General features: G+C 40.6%; 1 protein-coding gene across 1 annotated transcript in view; it reads left to right on the top strand.

Moving 5' to 3' along the window:
- Window positions 1–17,103, top strand: part of GABBR2 (gamma-aminobutyric acid type B receptor subunit 2) — a 940,989-nt gene that overhangs the window by 428,992 nt on the left and 494,894 nt on the right. The window contains exons 5-6 of the mRNA XM_045004115.1: window positions 3,748–3,813; window positions 15,191–15,382. Coding sequence (XP_044860050.1) covers window positions 3,748–3,813; window positions 15,191–15,382 — 258 coding nt within the window. The remainder of the gene's footprint in view (window positions 1–3,747; window positions 3,814–15,190; window positions 15,383–17,103) is intronic.

Below are 17,103 nucleotides of genomic sequence, written 5' to 3' on the forward strand. Positions count from 1 at the left end.
TGCACTCCACTGTTTCTGCTGGAGGCTGTAATGGCCATGGGGGAACAAAAATGACACATCCCCTTTTCTCCAGCTATGCTCCTCTTTTCCTGCTGCACCAGCAACAGGCAGAGTGTATAACATAAGATCCCTGCATTGGCTCTATCCTGCTGGATGGTGATCCTTTCTCTCGGGTGATCCTTCTTCAGATTGTTAAAGAACTAGAAGAACTAGATAAATTCATGGAGGATAGGTCCATCAATGACTATTAGCCAGGATGGGCAGGAATGGTGTGCCTAGCTTCTGCTTACTAGAAGCTGAGACTGGGTGACAAGGGATGGATCACTTGATGATTAGCTGTTCTGTTCATTCCCTCTGGGGCACCTGGTGTTGGCCACTGTCAGAAGACAGGATACTGGGCTAGATGGACCTTTGGTCTGACCCAATATGGCCGTTCTTATGTTCTTGTGTTCTTATTTTACAGCAAGATTATGGAGGCAGTGCAGTGTGAATTGGCTGCACAGCACCAAAAGATTTGTCTGTCTCTCTTTCTCTCCTCTTTTTTTCCCCTCTCTATATATTACATCCAAAAATCCTACATTAAAAGAATGTTCAGGTTGCAAAGCTAAGCCCTTCAAAGTTAGGAAATGCTGGAAATAAGGTTACCCATGCAATTTTAATTCAACCTCCTTGTGTGTATGCATTATGATACCATCCTTAATGACATGATCACATCCTATTTTTTCCCCACAGGATTCCTGACTCATTTATGAATAGGCAATTATTCAATATTTCTTTTTATCTTCTTCATTTGATGTGTGTCCTTAGATCTTATTAACTACCATCCAAACCTGCACTGAATACAAAATTATTAATTTCCTCCTGGACATTTCTGTGATGCTGTCATCATGGCATCTGAGTGCTTCCCAAACACTAATGAGAGAGAAACACTAATACACAACACCCTTGTGAGAACAAATGGTATTATTATCCTCCCTTTACAACTGGGGAACTGAGGCACAGAAAGATTAACACCAAAATTGTCTACTAATGTTAGGTGCCCACTTTTGACCTGATTTTTCAGAGTACTTAGTATTTTAAAGCACTTCAGTATTTTCAAAGCACAGCTCTAACTGACTTGGCAGCTGTGAGTGCTCAGAACTTAAATTAAATTCATGCTTCTTGTCCTTAGACATCCTCCCTAGCCCTGCCCCTCTCTATTTATCTGCTCTTGTATGTTCAGTAGCTTTTCTCCCTGATTCTGGTTTGCTGGTGGTGTCATCCATTTCTCCACTTCTCCTGCAAGTGTGTTTGTGCCGCCTTCTTTGCTGTCTCTTATGCTAGCAACACCCTCCTCATAAAGCCTCTTCTGCTTTAAATCCCTCATGCAACCACATGGAACCAAAGCTCCCACAACAGTTGTGCAAAGGAGGGGTAGGAAATGAGAGAACATAACCCCACAACCATCCCCCAGAGGTTACACACAGCCCCAGTGGCTTATTCCCCAACCCTCTCAGAGCACAACATGAAACAAGAGTTTCCCTAACTCTGGAGGGAGTCAGGAGAAGAGACAGCTGGGCTCACCTCTGGACACCACGCTGGATTTATAAATGGGAGCTGTGCTCTTTTGAAAAATCATGTCACTTTTTTTAGGTGCCTAAATTACAGCGGTTGGGTGCTGGCCTCCTTTCATAAACATTTAATAAAAGAATTTCTTGAATGTTTGTCTGTTTCTTTCCTTGCAAAACCAGCAAACATAGAACACACACTCATGTTCAAAGTAGAAAGATTTCAGGCTATATGTTGTTTGCCAAACTAATTACACAGTGATATCAGTATAATGAGAACCCCTGTAGGCAATGAGGATGTTTAAGAAGGACAAGGGTATTACTAAAGAGGACATAATGTGCTTTGCAATTTGCGTAATATTTTGCAACAGAATAATTATAGAGTCACTATAGTAAAGAATAAGATTCTCAAACCTGTCTTCTCAGTGACTAACAACTTAATATTTTGGGCTGAAATTTCCTATGATTGTTCTCAGTCCAAAGGTGATATAAAAATAAAAAAACCCTTCTGTTTTATGTAACAAGAAAATACATTTTCTATTTTTTAAAAAATTGTTCATGTTGCTGTGGGAACTATAATGTAATTACTGTATTTTTATGAGTTTAAAATTTCAGCTTTAACAGATTTTGTTGGTTTCATTTTTTGTTTTCAGCAAATTGTTATTGATTTTATTTTAGTTCAGTTTAGTTTTTAGATAATGCAATATTTAAGTTGAGATTTTATGTGCACAGAAGTCTGACAATTCAGTTAAGGGTCTCAAAACAATCAGGATAGTTTTATAATTTTTTAAAGTACAGAACTTGGTTGAGTTGTGTGTTTGTTTCATTGTCATATATTTTTTCCCTTTTGCTTTAACAAACATTTTTGGACTCATATGAATGAGTCCTTTTAATAAAAATAACTTATTTTTCTTTGCTTTATGTGAGCTAATTGGATTTAGATTTTAAATGGATCTGTTTCAGACAGAGTATTTTATTACTATGTGACTAAGTAAACAAAATAAATAAGCTTAGTGAAACTGCACAGGTTAAGAATATCCAAAGAAAATCATATACTGCAAAACTTACAGATCCTAAAAACTATTTAGTTTTAGATAATTTTAAGAGCAAAATAGTTCTTTCCAGACTATATCTCAACAAGAGGTACATTTGCTATACAAGAAAAAAGTTTTGAAGTTATCTAAACTGAAAATCTATAATAAAGCGAAATAATTATAACTGAAATGTTTTCCACCATTTAAACTCAAATTGAATAGCTTGATATTTTGCTTTGCAAAAAGAAGTGGCACTAGCAAGCTAACAAACCATTTTATACTACCCATAAAAAAAAAAACCTTGTTCAAACCCTGTCTGATCATCCATCTGTTGTGTGAAATTAAGTATTAAGTTACAGAGAGTTGTAATGAACTGCTCTGTGTTTAATGTTTGTCTGTATTATTTTTTTCACCCATTAACAGAAAGTTAGTTCTAGTTTCTGAAGTCATCTGAAAATTTCATTAACATATTCTGGGCATGAAGGCAAAATGACCTCCATTGACTATTGACTTCAATTGTGGATTCCCAAAGCAGTTTTCCCCACCCCCAGACATTGATGTATTCTACTGTCTATGGAAAGAGTAGTGATATGAATAAAACCTCTAGGAGCTATCAAAGTTGGTGAATGTGTTTTATCTCATTTACAAGTGTCCATTGTCTATGTTGTCTGATAAGGTGCAATCATTGACAGTGTACTGTAAAATATATCTCCATAGATATTTGCAATTGCTTTTTAAGTGCAAAATGAAGACAAAGCAAATCAAATATCCTTTTGATCTGTGCTGTTTCTTAGTATTATTGAATAGTAATATGTAGCTACACAAAATAAGTATCACTATTCTCTTCTCAATATTGTTATTTCTCAATTATTTGTTTGAAAATTGCAGTTCTGCCACCTTTATTCATAATGAGTCAGATCTTCAGCTGGTGTAAATTAGCATAACTCCAAAATGGCTTTTACTAGCAGCTGAGGATCTTACCTCTTATGTTCTACCTTACTCTGCAAGTTCTCACGGTGATTTCAAAGGGCCTACTCAAAAAGTACAATATTCCTCAGTCTGAGTGAGTGTGGCAAAATTTGGCCTTTAGATGAAGTGACTTTGAATATAGTTTATTTCAGGCCTGTGACTGCATTAAACTTAGATATACGTTATTTTGTCCACAGGGTAATGATGTTCGGATAATCCTTGGCCAGTTTGATGAGCAAATGGCAGCAAAAGTGTTCTGTTGTGTAAGTAAAGATGTTTAATTGCATATTTGGGGAAAGAGTTAATTGCCTTTCAATAAACGTACATCTGAAAACTCGAATTGGTATCCTGTGGGCCACCCCTGCAAACCTATAAGGCCTCAGTTCAAGGAAGCTCTTCAGCACATGTTTAAATCCATCCCTAGTCAGGAAAACATGTAAGCACTTGATTTCAATGGGACTTAAGCATGGGTTTATAGTTAGGGCCCTACCAAATTCATGGTTCATTTTGGTCAATTTCACAGACATAGGATTTTAAAAATAATAAATTTAATGATTTCAGATATTTCTTATGCCACTTTTCCTGGTGAGGGTCACGGTGGCAGCATGGAGCGTAGGGAGGACCAAACCTCCTTGTCCTCCGCAACAGGTTCCAGTTCCTCCTCGGGGATTCCCCATTGTTCCAGTGTGTCCTGGGTTGGCCTCGGGATCTCCTCCCAGTGGGACGTGCCCAGTATAGCTCCAACGGAAGCCTCCCAGGGGGCATCCTTATCAGATGCCCAAACCACCTCAGCTGGCACCTCTCAATCTGGAGGAGTAGCAGTTGTACTCTGACACTCTCCTGATAGCCAAGCTCCTCACCCTGTCTCAAAGAGTAAGCCCAGCCACCCTGTGAAGAAACTTCATTTCCACCGCTTGTACCCGCAATCTTGCCCTTTCGGTCATTACCCAAATTTCATGACCATAGGTGAGGATGGAAACGTAGTGCGACTTGTAAACCAAGAGCTTCGTCCAAGAACTCAGCTCCCACTTGATCACCACGTATCAGTACAGTGCCCGCATCACTGCCACCACCGCACCAATCCACTGATTGATCTCACACTCCCACTTGCCATCACTCATGAACAAGATCCCTAGATACTTGAACTCATCCACTAAGGGCAGCTGCTCCCCCTTCACATGGAGAGAGCAGTCTGCTTTCTTCTGGGCGAGGGCCATGACCTCTGAACCAAAGGTACCAATTCTCATCCCAGCCACTTCACACTCCGCAGTGAAACATTCGAGTGCACATCAGAGATCAGGATCTGAAGAAGTAAGAAGGACAACATCATCTGCAAATAGCGGAGATGTCACTTCCGAGTCCTCTTACCAGATGCACTCCACAGCTCGGCTGCAGCTTGATATCCTGTCCATGAAAACTATGAACAGGAGTGGGGACAAGGCGCATCCTTGGCGGAGTCCAACACCCATCTTGAACGAACTCAACTTAATGCCAAGAATGCGAATGCAACTCTCACTCTGAGAATAGAGGGACCAGATAGCATGAAAAAGTGGTACCGGCACCTCATAATCCCACAGCACTTCCCCCAACACATCTCAGGGAATGTGGTCATATGCCTTCTCCAGGTCTACAAAGCAAAGGTAGACCAGATTAGCAAGCTCCCACAAACCCTCGAGTATCTGTGAGAGAACAAAGAGCTGGTTCATTGTTCCATGGCCAGGAAGGAATCCTCATTGTTCCTCTTGAATCTGAGGTTCAACTAATGGGTGTAACCTCCTCTCCAGTACCCTGGGATAGGCTTTGCTGGGGAGGCTGAGGAATGTGATCCCCCTATAGTTGGAACACACTCTCTGGTCTCCTTTCTTAAAGATTGGGACCACCAACCCGGTTTACCAGTCCAGATGTACTACACCTGTCTTCCATACAACATTGAAGAGGTGCATTAACCACAGCACCCGAACATTGTCCAGTGCTTTCAACATCTCTGGGCAAATCTCGCCCACCCCTGCTGCATTACCACTATGAAGGCATTTTACTGCTGTATCGACCTCAGCATCAGAAATAGATCCGATCTCACTGGAGGTTTCCAGTGCTGCCTCCTGGAAGGGTGGAGGGAAGGTGTACATTGGGTTGAGGAGTTCCTCAAAGTGCTCCTTCCACCTCTCTATGATTTTCTCAGTCAAGGTCAGCATTTCACCACCCTTGCTGAGTACACCCTGGGCAACATACTGCCGACCCCTCCTAAGGTGACAAATGGTTTGCCAGAACACCTTTGCAGCCATCTGGAAGTCATTCTTCATGGTCTCTCCAAACTCCTTCCAAGCCTGGGCTTCAACAACCGCCACAGCCGCAGCTGGTACCTCTCAACTGTATCAGGAGTCCAGTTCGCGAACATTGCTCAGAAGGCTTCCTTCTTTGACTTGACAAATTCCCTCACCACTGGAGTCCACCAGCGGATACTAGGGTTGCCACCATGACAGATACCAACTACCTTCAGGCCACAGCTTTTCATGGCTGCCTCAACAATTGAGGCCCTGAACATGGTCTATTCAGAATCAATGTCCAAGACCTCACCCAGAATGCAGGAGAAGTTCTTCCGGAGGTGGGAATTGAAGTCTTTCTGCACAGGGTCCTCCATGAGGCATTCCTAGGCAACATGCACTGATCATTTGGGCCTCCTGTGTCTATCCAGTCAGCATCTCATGCATCAGATCCAACTCACCACCAAGTGGTCATCAGTTACCAGCTCTGCCCCTCTCTTCACCAGAATCTATAGAACATATGGTCTTAGGTCTGACAAGACGACTGTAAAGTCGATCATCAATCTTCGGCCCAAGGTGTTCTGGTACCAAGTACATTTATGAGCAACCTGGTGTTTGAACATGGTATTCATTATGGACAATCCATGACTAGCACAGAAGTCGAACAACAATTCACCTATTCACAATTCAGATATTTAAATCTGAAATTTCATGATTTTGTAACTGTAGGGGTCCTGACCCAAAACATGGTTGTGGGAGGATTTCAAAGATATTGTAGGGGGTATTCTACAATGTTGCGGTATTCTGCACTGCTGCTGCTGGTGGCGCTGCCTTCAGAGCTGGGTGGCCAGAGCTTCTGCCAGCACAGAAGTAAGGATGGCATGATATGGTATTTCCACCCTTATTTCTGTGCTGTTGCCTTCAGAGCAGGGCCCTCAGCCAGCAGCTACCACTCTCTGGCCCTCCAGCTCCGAAGGCAGCAGCACAGAAGTAAGGGTGGCATGGTATGGTATTGCCACTCTGACTTCTATGCTGCTGCTGGTGGGGCACTGCCTTCAGAGCTTGTCACCCGGCCAGCAGCTGCTGCTTTCCAGCCAGATCTGAAGGCAGTGCAGAAGTAAAGGTGGCAATACCATGACACCCCCCCAACACACACAATCATTTTGTGATGTCCTCACAACCCCCTTTTGGGTTGGGAGCCCCAGTTTGAGAAATGCTGGTATCCCCCATGAAATCTGTATAGTATAGGATAAAAGTACACAAAAGACCAGATTTCACAAGGGAGACCAGATTTAACGGTCTGTGATGCGTGTTTCACGGCCGTGAATTTGGTAGGGCCATATTTATAGTTAAGGATCTACTCAAGTGCTTTCCTGAATTGGGGCCTAAGCAAGTAGTACTCATGTGAATAGTACCATTGAAATCAGTATTTTTACTAACAAGAGTAAGGACTTGCTGTATCTGGCTCTGATCCAGGAATTCTTCTGTGGTGCCAGAGTATGTTTCTTGCTGTAGGCTTTTTTTTTTCTTTTCCAAAGAATAAGAAATCTGTGACTAAAAATAAAAAAGAATTCCAGTATTACTAACTACAGAAGCTATCCTTGTTACGTTTACTTCTCAAAATGGTTCTATTCATATAATTAAAACTGAAGAGTCAAAACAGTCTCTTCTTCTGCATATTGTAGTTTTGTGACACATTCATAACAAAACCAAGTATTAGTATGTAAAATCAAAGATTTCTGAAATTAAGAGAAATATGTATAAATTAAAGACTTGTACAAAATCATCATGCAATTAAATAATTTCCCCCAAATTTACACTTTATATCCATATACAGAGTATATACACATGATCCTGTTCAAATTACAGGGAGCAGGATCTAGACCTTTATTAGTATTTGATTGAAAAGAATAAACTAATTTTAAGGGCCCCAAATTTGTATTCATATTGAATTAATCTAAAGAAATCTAAGTGAATCAGAGTTGGTCCTATGTGAACGCTGCAAATAAAAGATGCAGGCAAAACAAAAATGGCAAAATCTGACTTTATAAAAAAGCAAAAATTGTTTTTTTCCCTCCTAAGGCAGTCTTGCAGTGTTTGCATAGAGAAACAGAAATGTATACATCACAGCAAAGGAGTAAACACCTAAAGTTCAAAATTAGATTGCTATATGTCACTTGGAAATATTTTGACTCTTACTCAGCAGCTGTCACTGTTGCAGTAGTGGTAAGACAGGGATGTATCATGGAACTTTTTAGTTCTCTTTTTAGTTTTCTTCCTAATGTCAATGAAAAAGGTTTCATCTTTCTCTCTTCTCATCTCTGATTGTACAGATGTTAGCATTCTCTCTGAGACACTCCCTGCAGTGCTCTGTGTTGGCCATATTCCACATCAGAGAAAAATGTGTGCTTTTCTTAAACTAGGGATGAAAAAATACAACACAAATACTATTCTTTCCCTATTCATTTGTGTGTTATGGGACTGTCCTCTGTGGCCTATCTTACTACCCCCCACATACTCTTCCACATAATCCACAGTAACTTCAAACTGTCTTTACATGCAAGGCACTTTGTTCTAGCATTTAAATCACACAGAGATGTTGAGAATCTCCCCTTTTGTTTTGTGTCTGGTTGGCTCAGGGGAGTGGGGCATTTGGGAGCTGGTAATGGTTTCCTGACCTCAGCACTGACATAAGATGGGGTAGCCTAGGGACTGCTCTAACTTATGTAACTGTCCTTAGGGTACCTAGGCTAATGGAGGCTCAGTGGAGAGGAGCTCAGTCATGTCCCCTGCCTGTACCTCTCTGCATCCCTTTAGGTGAGGTAAAGGGAGGGGCATTTGTAGCTGCAACAGAGGGCTTTACACCAGGAGAGAGAAAATGCATAGTCACATTTAAAAAAGAATTATGAGACCCGTGGAAGGATGTATGTGTTGTATCAGTGACTGTTCTGTTCTCAAAACACAGACTAGTTTCCTAACACTTTTCAATAATGGACAAATAGTCACATCCAAGGATAAAGAAAAAGCAAGCAAGCAATTCTACACATGAAATGCTTGCTTTCCTAAACATAAGGATGTTTTCTCTGTTCACTGCTGCAACAAGCATACGCATAGAACATAGTAGCTCTACAAGCTGGGGTATAGAGGGTCAAGTCCCTAGCTCATTAGATGTTCATCACATACTGACTTACCAGTAAATAAGTTCAGTATCATGGCTGATGATTAATAACTAGTAAACAGTTATTGATAACAGATAAAGGTGTTGGAGTTAATATTTATTTATGTATCATGGTTATTACAGTAGTGCTTAGGAGCTAGCCAAGATCAGGGCCACAAAGCACTAGTTACTGCACAAACAGAATAAGAGACAGTCCCTGCTCTGAGGAGCTTAGAATCTAAATAGACAGGACAGACACAGGGTGGGAGGAAAAGGATAGAACAAATAGGCAGAGTGAACAATACGATGGCTACAGAAATCATGGTAGTACCATGAGTTTTGCTTTTGTTTAAATTCTTTTATTGACTTTAGGTCAGGAAGGCATAGCTAGAGGGAAAGACAATGGACTGAAGGGGAGCATAGGACATAAAGCAAATAGGCACTCAGCAAAGGGGATGGACTGTTGAGCAAAACTGCAGAAAACAGTTTGATTAGTAGAGCTGGCCAGAACGTGGGATTTATGGTTTGCTGGAAATTTTGCATTTTTGAAAATTAATTTTGTTCTGAATTGTAATGAACCCAGTTGTTTATTTAAATTTCCCACAAACCAGAAATTCTGGTCTAGAACATGCTAGTCTAGAAAGTTCCTCTCTCATGACTGCGGACTCCGGCTCTGACTACTAGGTCTGGCTGCCCATGACCCGGCCCATGACCTGTGACATATTTAGGGTTTTGAAGGGGTCATTTCTGAGTGGATCATTTCTATAAAAATGAGTGTCAATATGTCATGTAGGCTCATTATTAATCATGAAATATATTCTCGATTCAAGTACTCCCACAGCTATGCTGAGCTATTTTGACTGGGAGTGCAATTATTTAATTAGCAAAATAAAGGTATGCTGCCAGATATTTGCTTCCCTAGGTGTACCTTCAGGTAGGTGCACTAGAGCATAGGACTGATCTCTTCCAGAGATGTAATTTGGGATTATAAAAGTAAGGTGCTATTGTATTTGGACACATTTTCATACTGGAGGTTATAACTTGAATGCTTGGTGGATAGGCCAGAAATATACCAAAAGGCAATCTCAGGATCTGCATAATTGTCTGTGTATTCTGAAATGTCATCATTTTCACTTGGCCACACTCCAAAAACCCTGTATAACTGAAGGAGAAAGGCCACGGGTACAAAGCACATTAGTCCTACTCTACACCACCTCAAGATTGGAACAGAAGTCACCTGAACATTGGCTAGCATCCTGGTAAACGTTTAAACAAATTAACTGATTCAACCCGCAGTGAAGCCAGTGGGAGTTTCCACAGTGACTTCAGTGGGCTTTGAATCAGGCCCTGTCTGCAGACTACTGTACCCCTTTCAGGAGTCTGATTTCTCTTGCGTGTCCCCAAGTTTCACCTCACTTAAAAACTATGTGTTTATAAAATCAGACATAAAAATACAAGTGTCACTGCACACCATTACTGAAAATTTGCTGACTTTCTCATATTTACTATCTAATTATAAAATAAATCAATAGGAATATAAATATTGTACTTACATTTCAATGTATAGTATATAGAGCAGTATAAACAAGTCGTATGAAATTTTAGTTTTTACTGAATTCCCTAGTGCTTTTTATGTAGCCTGTTGTAAAACGAGGCAAATATCTAGATGAATTGAAGTACCCCCTGGAAGACCTCTGCGTACCACCAGGGGTACATGTACCCCTGGTTGAGAACCACTGCCCTATGCCAAAGATGCCCTTCCTATGACTTCTCCATTTATACTTTGATACAAACAAGTTACATATTATAGTCCAGATGTTGTTAGTTACCACCCTTACACCTTGGACCTGCTAGTTTGAACAAAACCTCCTCATCCATTATCCTGTCATCCCATCCTTATCTTTAGGAGGGGTCAGTGTGTTCTTGTACCGTCTCGTAGTAATGTGTTTGTATAGTCACTCGAGAGATCTGTGTATTTTTGTACCATCCTCTCTGGTCAGGAATGTGCTTATTTGGTTAGCTGACACCTCGTGTGTTACTATTCTTCGAAGGCCAACTCTGGATCATAGTCTTAGTTATGCCCAGTACTCCAGCAAAGCCTATACACCTAAGTCCACTTTCAAGAGTTACGTAAGCACTTGAAAGCCTACATTTTATGGGAAATCAATGGGACTTAGACTCCTAAGTCACTTATTGGTCCCTATATATAGTTTAATGATCTTTTGAGTTTTAAGTTTGCTTACTGTGGATGAGGTGATTCAGCTCATTATTGCTTTTACACTCCCCAGTGCCCAAATCTGTTTTTCTGAAAGCAGTACACTCTGTGACTGGTAACAAGCAGAGTTTCTTGTTGGCTTGCATTTCCCTTTCATTTTTCTATGGTGTCTCTGTTTCTTCTGATGTTTTCATAGTGTTCTGTATGGTTGTTGTAAAGGAGCCATTAAGGTGAATGTTGTTTGTGGACCGTGCAATATATTCTCATTCTGCCTTGGTTAAACCATCAAGGACAAATTAAATAAGGCAGTATGCAAAATGAGGCTTTCAGACAAAGCCCTAATGGTATTGGATATATTTGTCACTGTCACCAGTTCCTGATATGGTCTTTTGAGTGGTCTGACTGGCCCTCCTTAATTTTCCCACAGTCAGGGCAGTTCTTGGACCCTCATCTCTAATTAAGTCTAGCAGTCTGTTTCAGCCTCTTGGCTGTGTTCATGGAGGCAGCCTGGTGCAGGGGTGTTCCCTGTTTGCTCTCCTAGGCCCTTGTGCCTCCTTTTCTTTGTCTGTTCTCTTCTTTATAGCAGGCCTTGTTTCCTCTGTTGGCTGCAGCTGTGGGTGCCTGCCTCCATGATTGGCAGCTGTATGGGGGCGTGGTCAAGCTGTTAGCCTGTAAACAGGAGAGGCTCTCCTTCCTCTTCTGTCTGTGCTCGCTATGGGGTTTGTAGACCCCATTACAGTCCCACTATCTGATGCAACAAACCCAAGGGAACAAAGGTAAATCAGATGACAGGCTTATCATGCAGCAACCAGCAGCATTGGAACAATTTGTAGCATGGGGATACTGAAAGCCATTGAAGAAAACTGTAAACCCTGTATATGATAGAAACCACTTCAAGCCAGAGGGTACTGCCATGCCACCCAGAACTCCTAGTTCCAGCACCCCTGGCAGCAACTTAACAATGTTCCCCCTCATGCAAAGTAAGATTTTTTTTTGTATAGCTGGAACACACTTTCATTGGATGGATGAAGATGGATACAGGATTATCAGTGCAAATGTGACCTTAGTTAAGGTTGAGGTTCCATTTTGCATTTAGAGCATGGATTCAAGCTCTTTGTAATGTAAGAAAAATATAACATATTCTTCCCAAACGTGACTATCGAATACATTTTCTGAGACTGTACAAGTAAATCTCTTAATAGGTTTGAGTTTAAATTAATTAAAACTGGTCCTTTTAAGAAATTTAATATCTATGTCTGTTATTCCTATGTCCCAAAGGATCATAATAATGGAATAACTGGCTCTTCAAACTTTCTGTATAGTTAAAATTAATTCAAAAGTTATGGATACCCAATATTGGAAGACATTAGTAATTATGCCAAGACATTAAAAACTGTTGTATCTAATTAATTGTTTTAGAGACTCTAGACAAGGCCAGTTCAATGGCCATTGAAATATCAGAGTGAACTCAACCAGTCATTGCCCTTCTTCTATAGCCAATTTGTATGCAATGATTCTGTTGGTTACATGAGTCTGTGGTGTGAGGGAGTTTGACTGGAATATGTGTCAAGAGTAGAGCTGTGTGGGAACTGGAATGTTCATACCATGGAACATTTTATATTAAAAAAAATCATTAAAAAAAAGTGAATTTTTTCACAGAATGAACATTTTTGAAAAATTCTAATTTGGAAGAACTGAAACAGAATTGTTTAAAATTGTCATGCTGTGTCTCGGGCTCCTAGCCAGTTGCCCAGGAGGCCACCAACTTCCCCACCAGGCGAGTAGCCTGGGAGCTGGCCAGCTGGGAACTTGGTCAGCCCAGAGAGCTGGCCAGATAGGAAGATTCATGATTACTCACGGGCTGCTTTGTATTGCTCTGGTGATGCAAAGCAGTTGTAAACCTAGTTTATCTGGCCAGTGCACTCTGTTCAGTGCTACTTTAGTGTACTGATGGAAGAAAACCCCCTAGATCTGCCCTTCCCCAAGTCTTGGAGGGATGGGGTCAAGAGCTCTTGGAGCTGCCTCTGTCACAGGCTTGGGAAGAGGATGATGAACCTCTTCAGCTGTAGGCGGAGCAGAGGTGTGCAGTGGAGCAAGTTGCACATGGGTGGTGGAGGAGCTGAATTTCTGTTTGTCTGGGGGCACAAAATTAATAGCAGTGGGGCAGGGGAAGAATGGAATTGATGTGGGACTATGGGGTGCACAGTTTAATTAAGATATAGCTGTGGGGCACACTCAGGTAATTAATTGGTATTTTGGGGTTCTGGGAGAAGCTGAAGGCCCTCCACTCCATCAAGCAGCACATTATATACATAGTTTGTGCAACTTGATCTGAACTGAGTTCCTGCAGCCGGGGCAAGCAAAATTGCCTTGCTCACTGTAAATTTGTAAGAGTTGGCAGCACTGTAATAGTCCAGGCAGGCATAAAACCCAACTCTAACATTCTTCCTACACCTGGTCATTAACCTCATTTGGGAGTTGTCCATGTTTCTATTTCTTGCTTTAACATTTCCATCTCATCTTCAAGTATCCCCAAGGCCTTCTTCAGATCCTCTTTGGAGTATTTTTCATAAGGATTCTATTCTGAGTAAGAAGTATGCTTCATATTCATATCCTGGCTAATTCCCTCTTCTGCTCCTAGTCTGTTCTCTATAAGGATGATGCAGATTGAAAAAAAATGAATATTTGTAAGAATCTCTTCCTTTTTCAGATTTTATGAAAGTCTGTTACATTTAAGGTTTTTAGGGTTGTATCATATACTTCTAAAAGACTTGGGCATCTGTTTTAGCTCCATTACACACCTTGCATCTCTAACATCCCACATATTTATAAGCAAGCAAAGAAACATGAAAATTACTATTTGAAGAGAACTGAAATGTCCACAAGAAGACATCCAGCAGCAACAAGGAAAGAGAATCTTCAGGAAAGATTTGCAGGTTTTATGCTAGATAAAGGAGGCTTTCCTTCACAATACAAAAGTTCAGGATTCCTTTATCAACCATAATGAATTCCTCTTCTGCACGGAGAACAAATTTTCATGTATGTTACCATACATGTCTGAAAAATAAAGTATTGTGGATACCTCTGTTCTGTGTGTTTTGTGTAGTTAAAGTAAAACTTCCAGTCTCTGTGGGTTTAATGGGCTGTGCTCAAAGTTTTGAAAAGTAGATTTCAGTATTAAATAGTTTATTATTTAAAAGAGAATATCTGCAAAAGTTGATTGTTATGCCACAAACTTTACCACTGCTTCATACTTCTCAAAAAACAAATGTCTAGTTAATGTTTCTCTTCAACTTATTTTATCACATCACAACATGAACATCTGCAACATTGTGAATTTTTGTCTTCTGGGTTACAAGCTGATGTAATGGTTATATTCTTTCCCTAATTCTTGTTTCAATTTTGGATGATTCTTTATCAGTTGATAAGACTTTAATGTCAATGTTGCAGCAGAAGGTTACATTCTGCTCTGATACTATGTCATTAATTGAAATCAAGCGTGCTTTACCCAAGGAAAAATAATATAGTGACTGTGTTTAATGTAGCCTTTTCACACTAACAATGCACGTTTGTGCATATGCACACATACTCATCTATTTCCACTCTTCTCAGACTGAGGTTGAACGCCACCTTATAGAGGATTTCTTATGGAATTGCTCCACTTGCCTCAATCATGTTTAGCTTCTGCCCCCCACCCCGCCCCCGCTGCCTTTTAGATACCAAGTACTTTTTTGTTCCTCTACTTCTAATTAAACTGGTTTTGAACAGCTTTTGACTTATTATTTTCTAAAATGCTATCTTCATGTACATAAATTTGGAAACAAAAAAAGAAATAAATTTGCACTGTTAGAAAATAAGTTATTTAAAATATTTTTGCATTCTTTAAATATGCAGTAAATTCATTATGTAGAAACTTAAATGCGGAGAGCTTTTATTTCTGATGTTTGTTGTAAGTGTTTTGACCAGTAAACTCTCAATATCTACTGATTTTTTTATTATTATTGTAGGCTTATGATGAGGAGATGTATGGCAGTAAATATCAATGGATCATTCCTGGGTGGTATGAAAGTTCATGGTGGGAATCTTGGATTAATTCTTCACAGTGTGTCAGCAAAAATCTTCTTACTGCCATGGAAGGTTACATTGGAGTGGATTTTGAACCTCTCAGTTCAAAAGTGATAAAGACCATATCAGGACGGGTTAGTATCTTTCTTTCAACTACTTTGCAACATTCAAAAATATTCCCCTAATGTACATATTGTTTTGCCTGTCAATTATTTAAAATTTGATAACTACAGAAAGAGACATTGTAGGGTAGGGTTTTTTTTAAATATTTTGTGTCTTTGGGTGAATTTAGTTATCAGGAAAGAGAGGGACTAATAACTACCAACAGAAATAGTCAGAGTCCAGCAAGCATTAAGCAGTCCCTCATCTCTCACCCCAGATTCTCCACAACAATCCTTTTCTTCTGCCATGTTTTTGTGTAACCCTCATTCTCTTTTCTCCTCCTGCCCTCATTTTATCTCCCTTGTCTATGAGTGGACCCCTAAACAATCTCTCTTTTCCCACAAGCCCCCGTCCCTTTCTTCATCACCTTGCAGACCTTTCCTAAGGGCCTGCTGCTTCATTTGCCTTGGAAAAGACTCTCAACAGTGCTGGAAACTTTGGAGCAGGTCCACCCTCAGCCCCACGATGCTGGGGATGAATGTCTATGAAGCACAGGAATCCTTAGGGCTCTTAGAACCAATCTCCAGTTGCTCCACATCCTTCCCTAGGTCTCCCCAAGTTTCGCCTACCATTCCCAGTCTCCTTTGTAGCCAATTTATGTCCATCTCTCTGCCTCCCTCCTCCCGCATTTCAATTTCCCTGTCTGGTCCACTTCCTCTTACATTGTCCTCTCACTTTCCTGCCCCTTTCCCAGGTCTCTCTCTGCCTCTTCCATGACTCATTTCATTTCCACCTCCCCGCTCCCCACCTTCTGGGATGTCCCTGAAGACTGTTCTTCTGGCTAAAGACTTTCTAGGGCCCAAATGAGGAGGAAATCGCTGCTGCTGGCACAGCTAGGAGGCAGGTAGCCAGCCTCCAAAGAGCAGTGCTGCTATCGAGTAGCCTTTCTCAGAAGGTAATGCTGAGTGTAGAGCACACCAGTATTACTACAGGTAACTGCAAGGCACAGAGGGCAACCAGATCCTATGTTTTTGGTGCCCCTTACAGTGGGGTGCCCTAGGAAGCACCTATTATTAGACCTAGAACTAAGGCTGCCGCTGGCAATTGCCAGATTTCCAAACACTTCTTTAATCAGAGGTGCTCATGTTTTTCCATGAGTCACTTTTTGACATCAGTGCTTACCGGAAAAATGTTAATACTTTAACATTCTGATTAAACAATGTCAGTTCATTTCTTTTTTAATTATCATCCTTATTATTTACTTATTTGCACTTGGATAGCAGCTGATATGATTATCCTCCTCCTCCAGTATGCTATTTTAAAACATGTAAGATATTATTTCTTCTCTTCTGCAGGGTGATATACAGATAAAATCCTTCTCACTGTTGTCTTTGTTCTTGGATTTTCCCTACAGACATACACATACATACCCTTAAGGCAATAACGCACAAGCCTTATACAAAATCCCCAAATTACAATCCACAGTACTAGATACTATGTGGGCAGACAGATCATTAGAAACCTTTTTTGCTATCTCCTTCCTTAGCTGTATGTATTATTTATACTCAGTAAGGCTTGATCCTGCAAATTGTTAACCTCACTAGCTCTCTGTGACTCACAGGATTGGATGCGCCCCAGATTTTAGATAGATAAATATTCACAATGCCAGCTTATCACATAACCACATGTATGATTTTTGAAGGTTCTTTGTCTTTTCAAGATGTTCTTTATAACACTCTGGGCTTGTCTACAC

Source organism: Mauremys mutica, chromosome 2, assembly GCF_020497125.1.
Source record: "Mauremys mutica isolate MM-2020 ecotype Southern chromosome 2, ASM2049712v1, whole genome shotgun sequence".
NCBI lineage: Eukaryota > Metazoa > Chordata > Testudines > Geoemydidae > Mauremys > Mauremys mutica.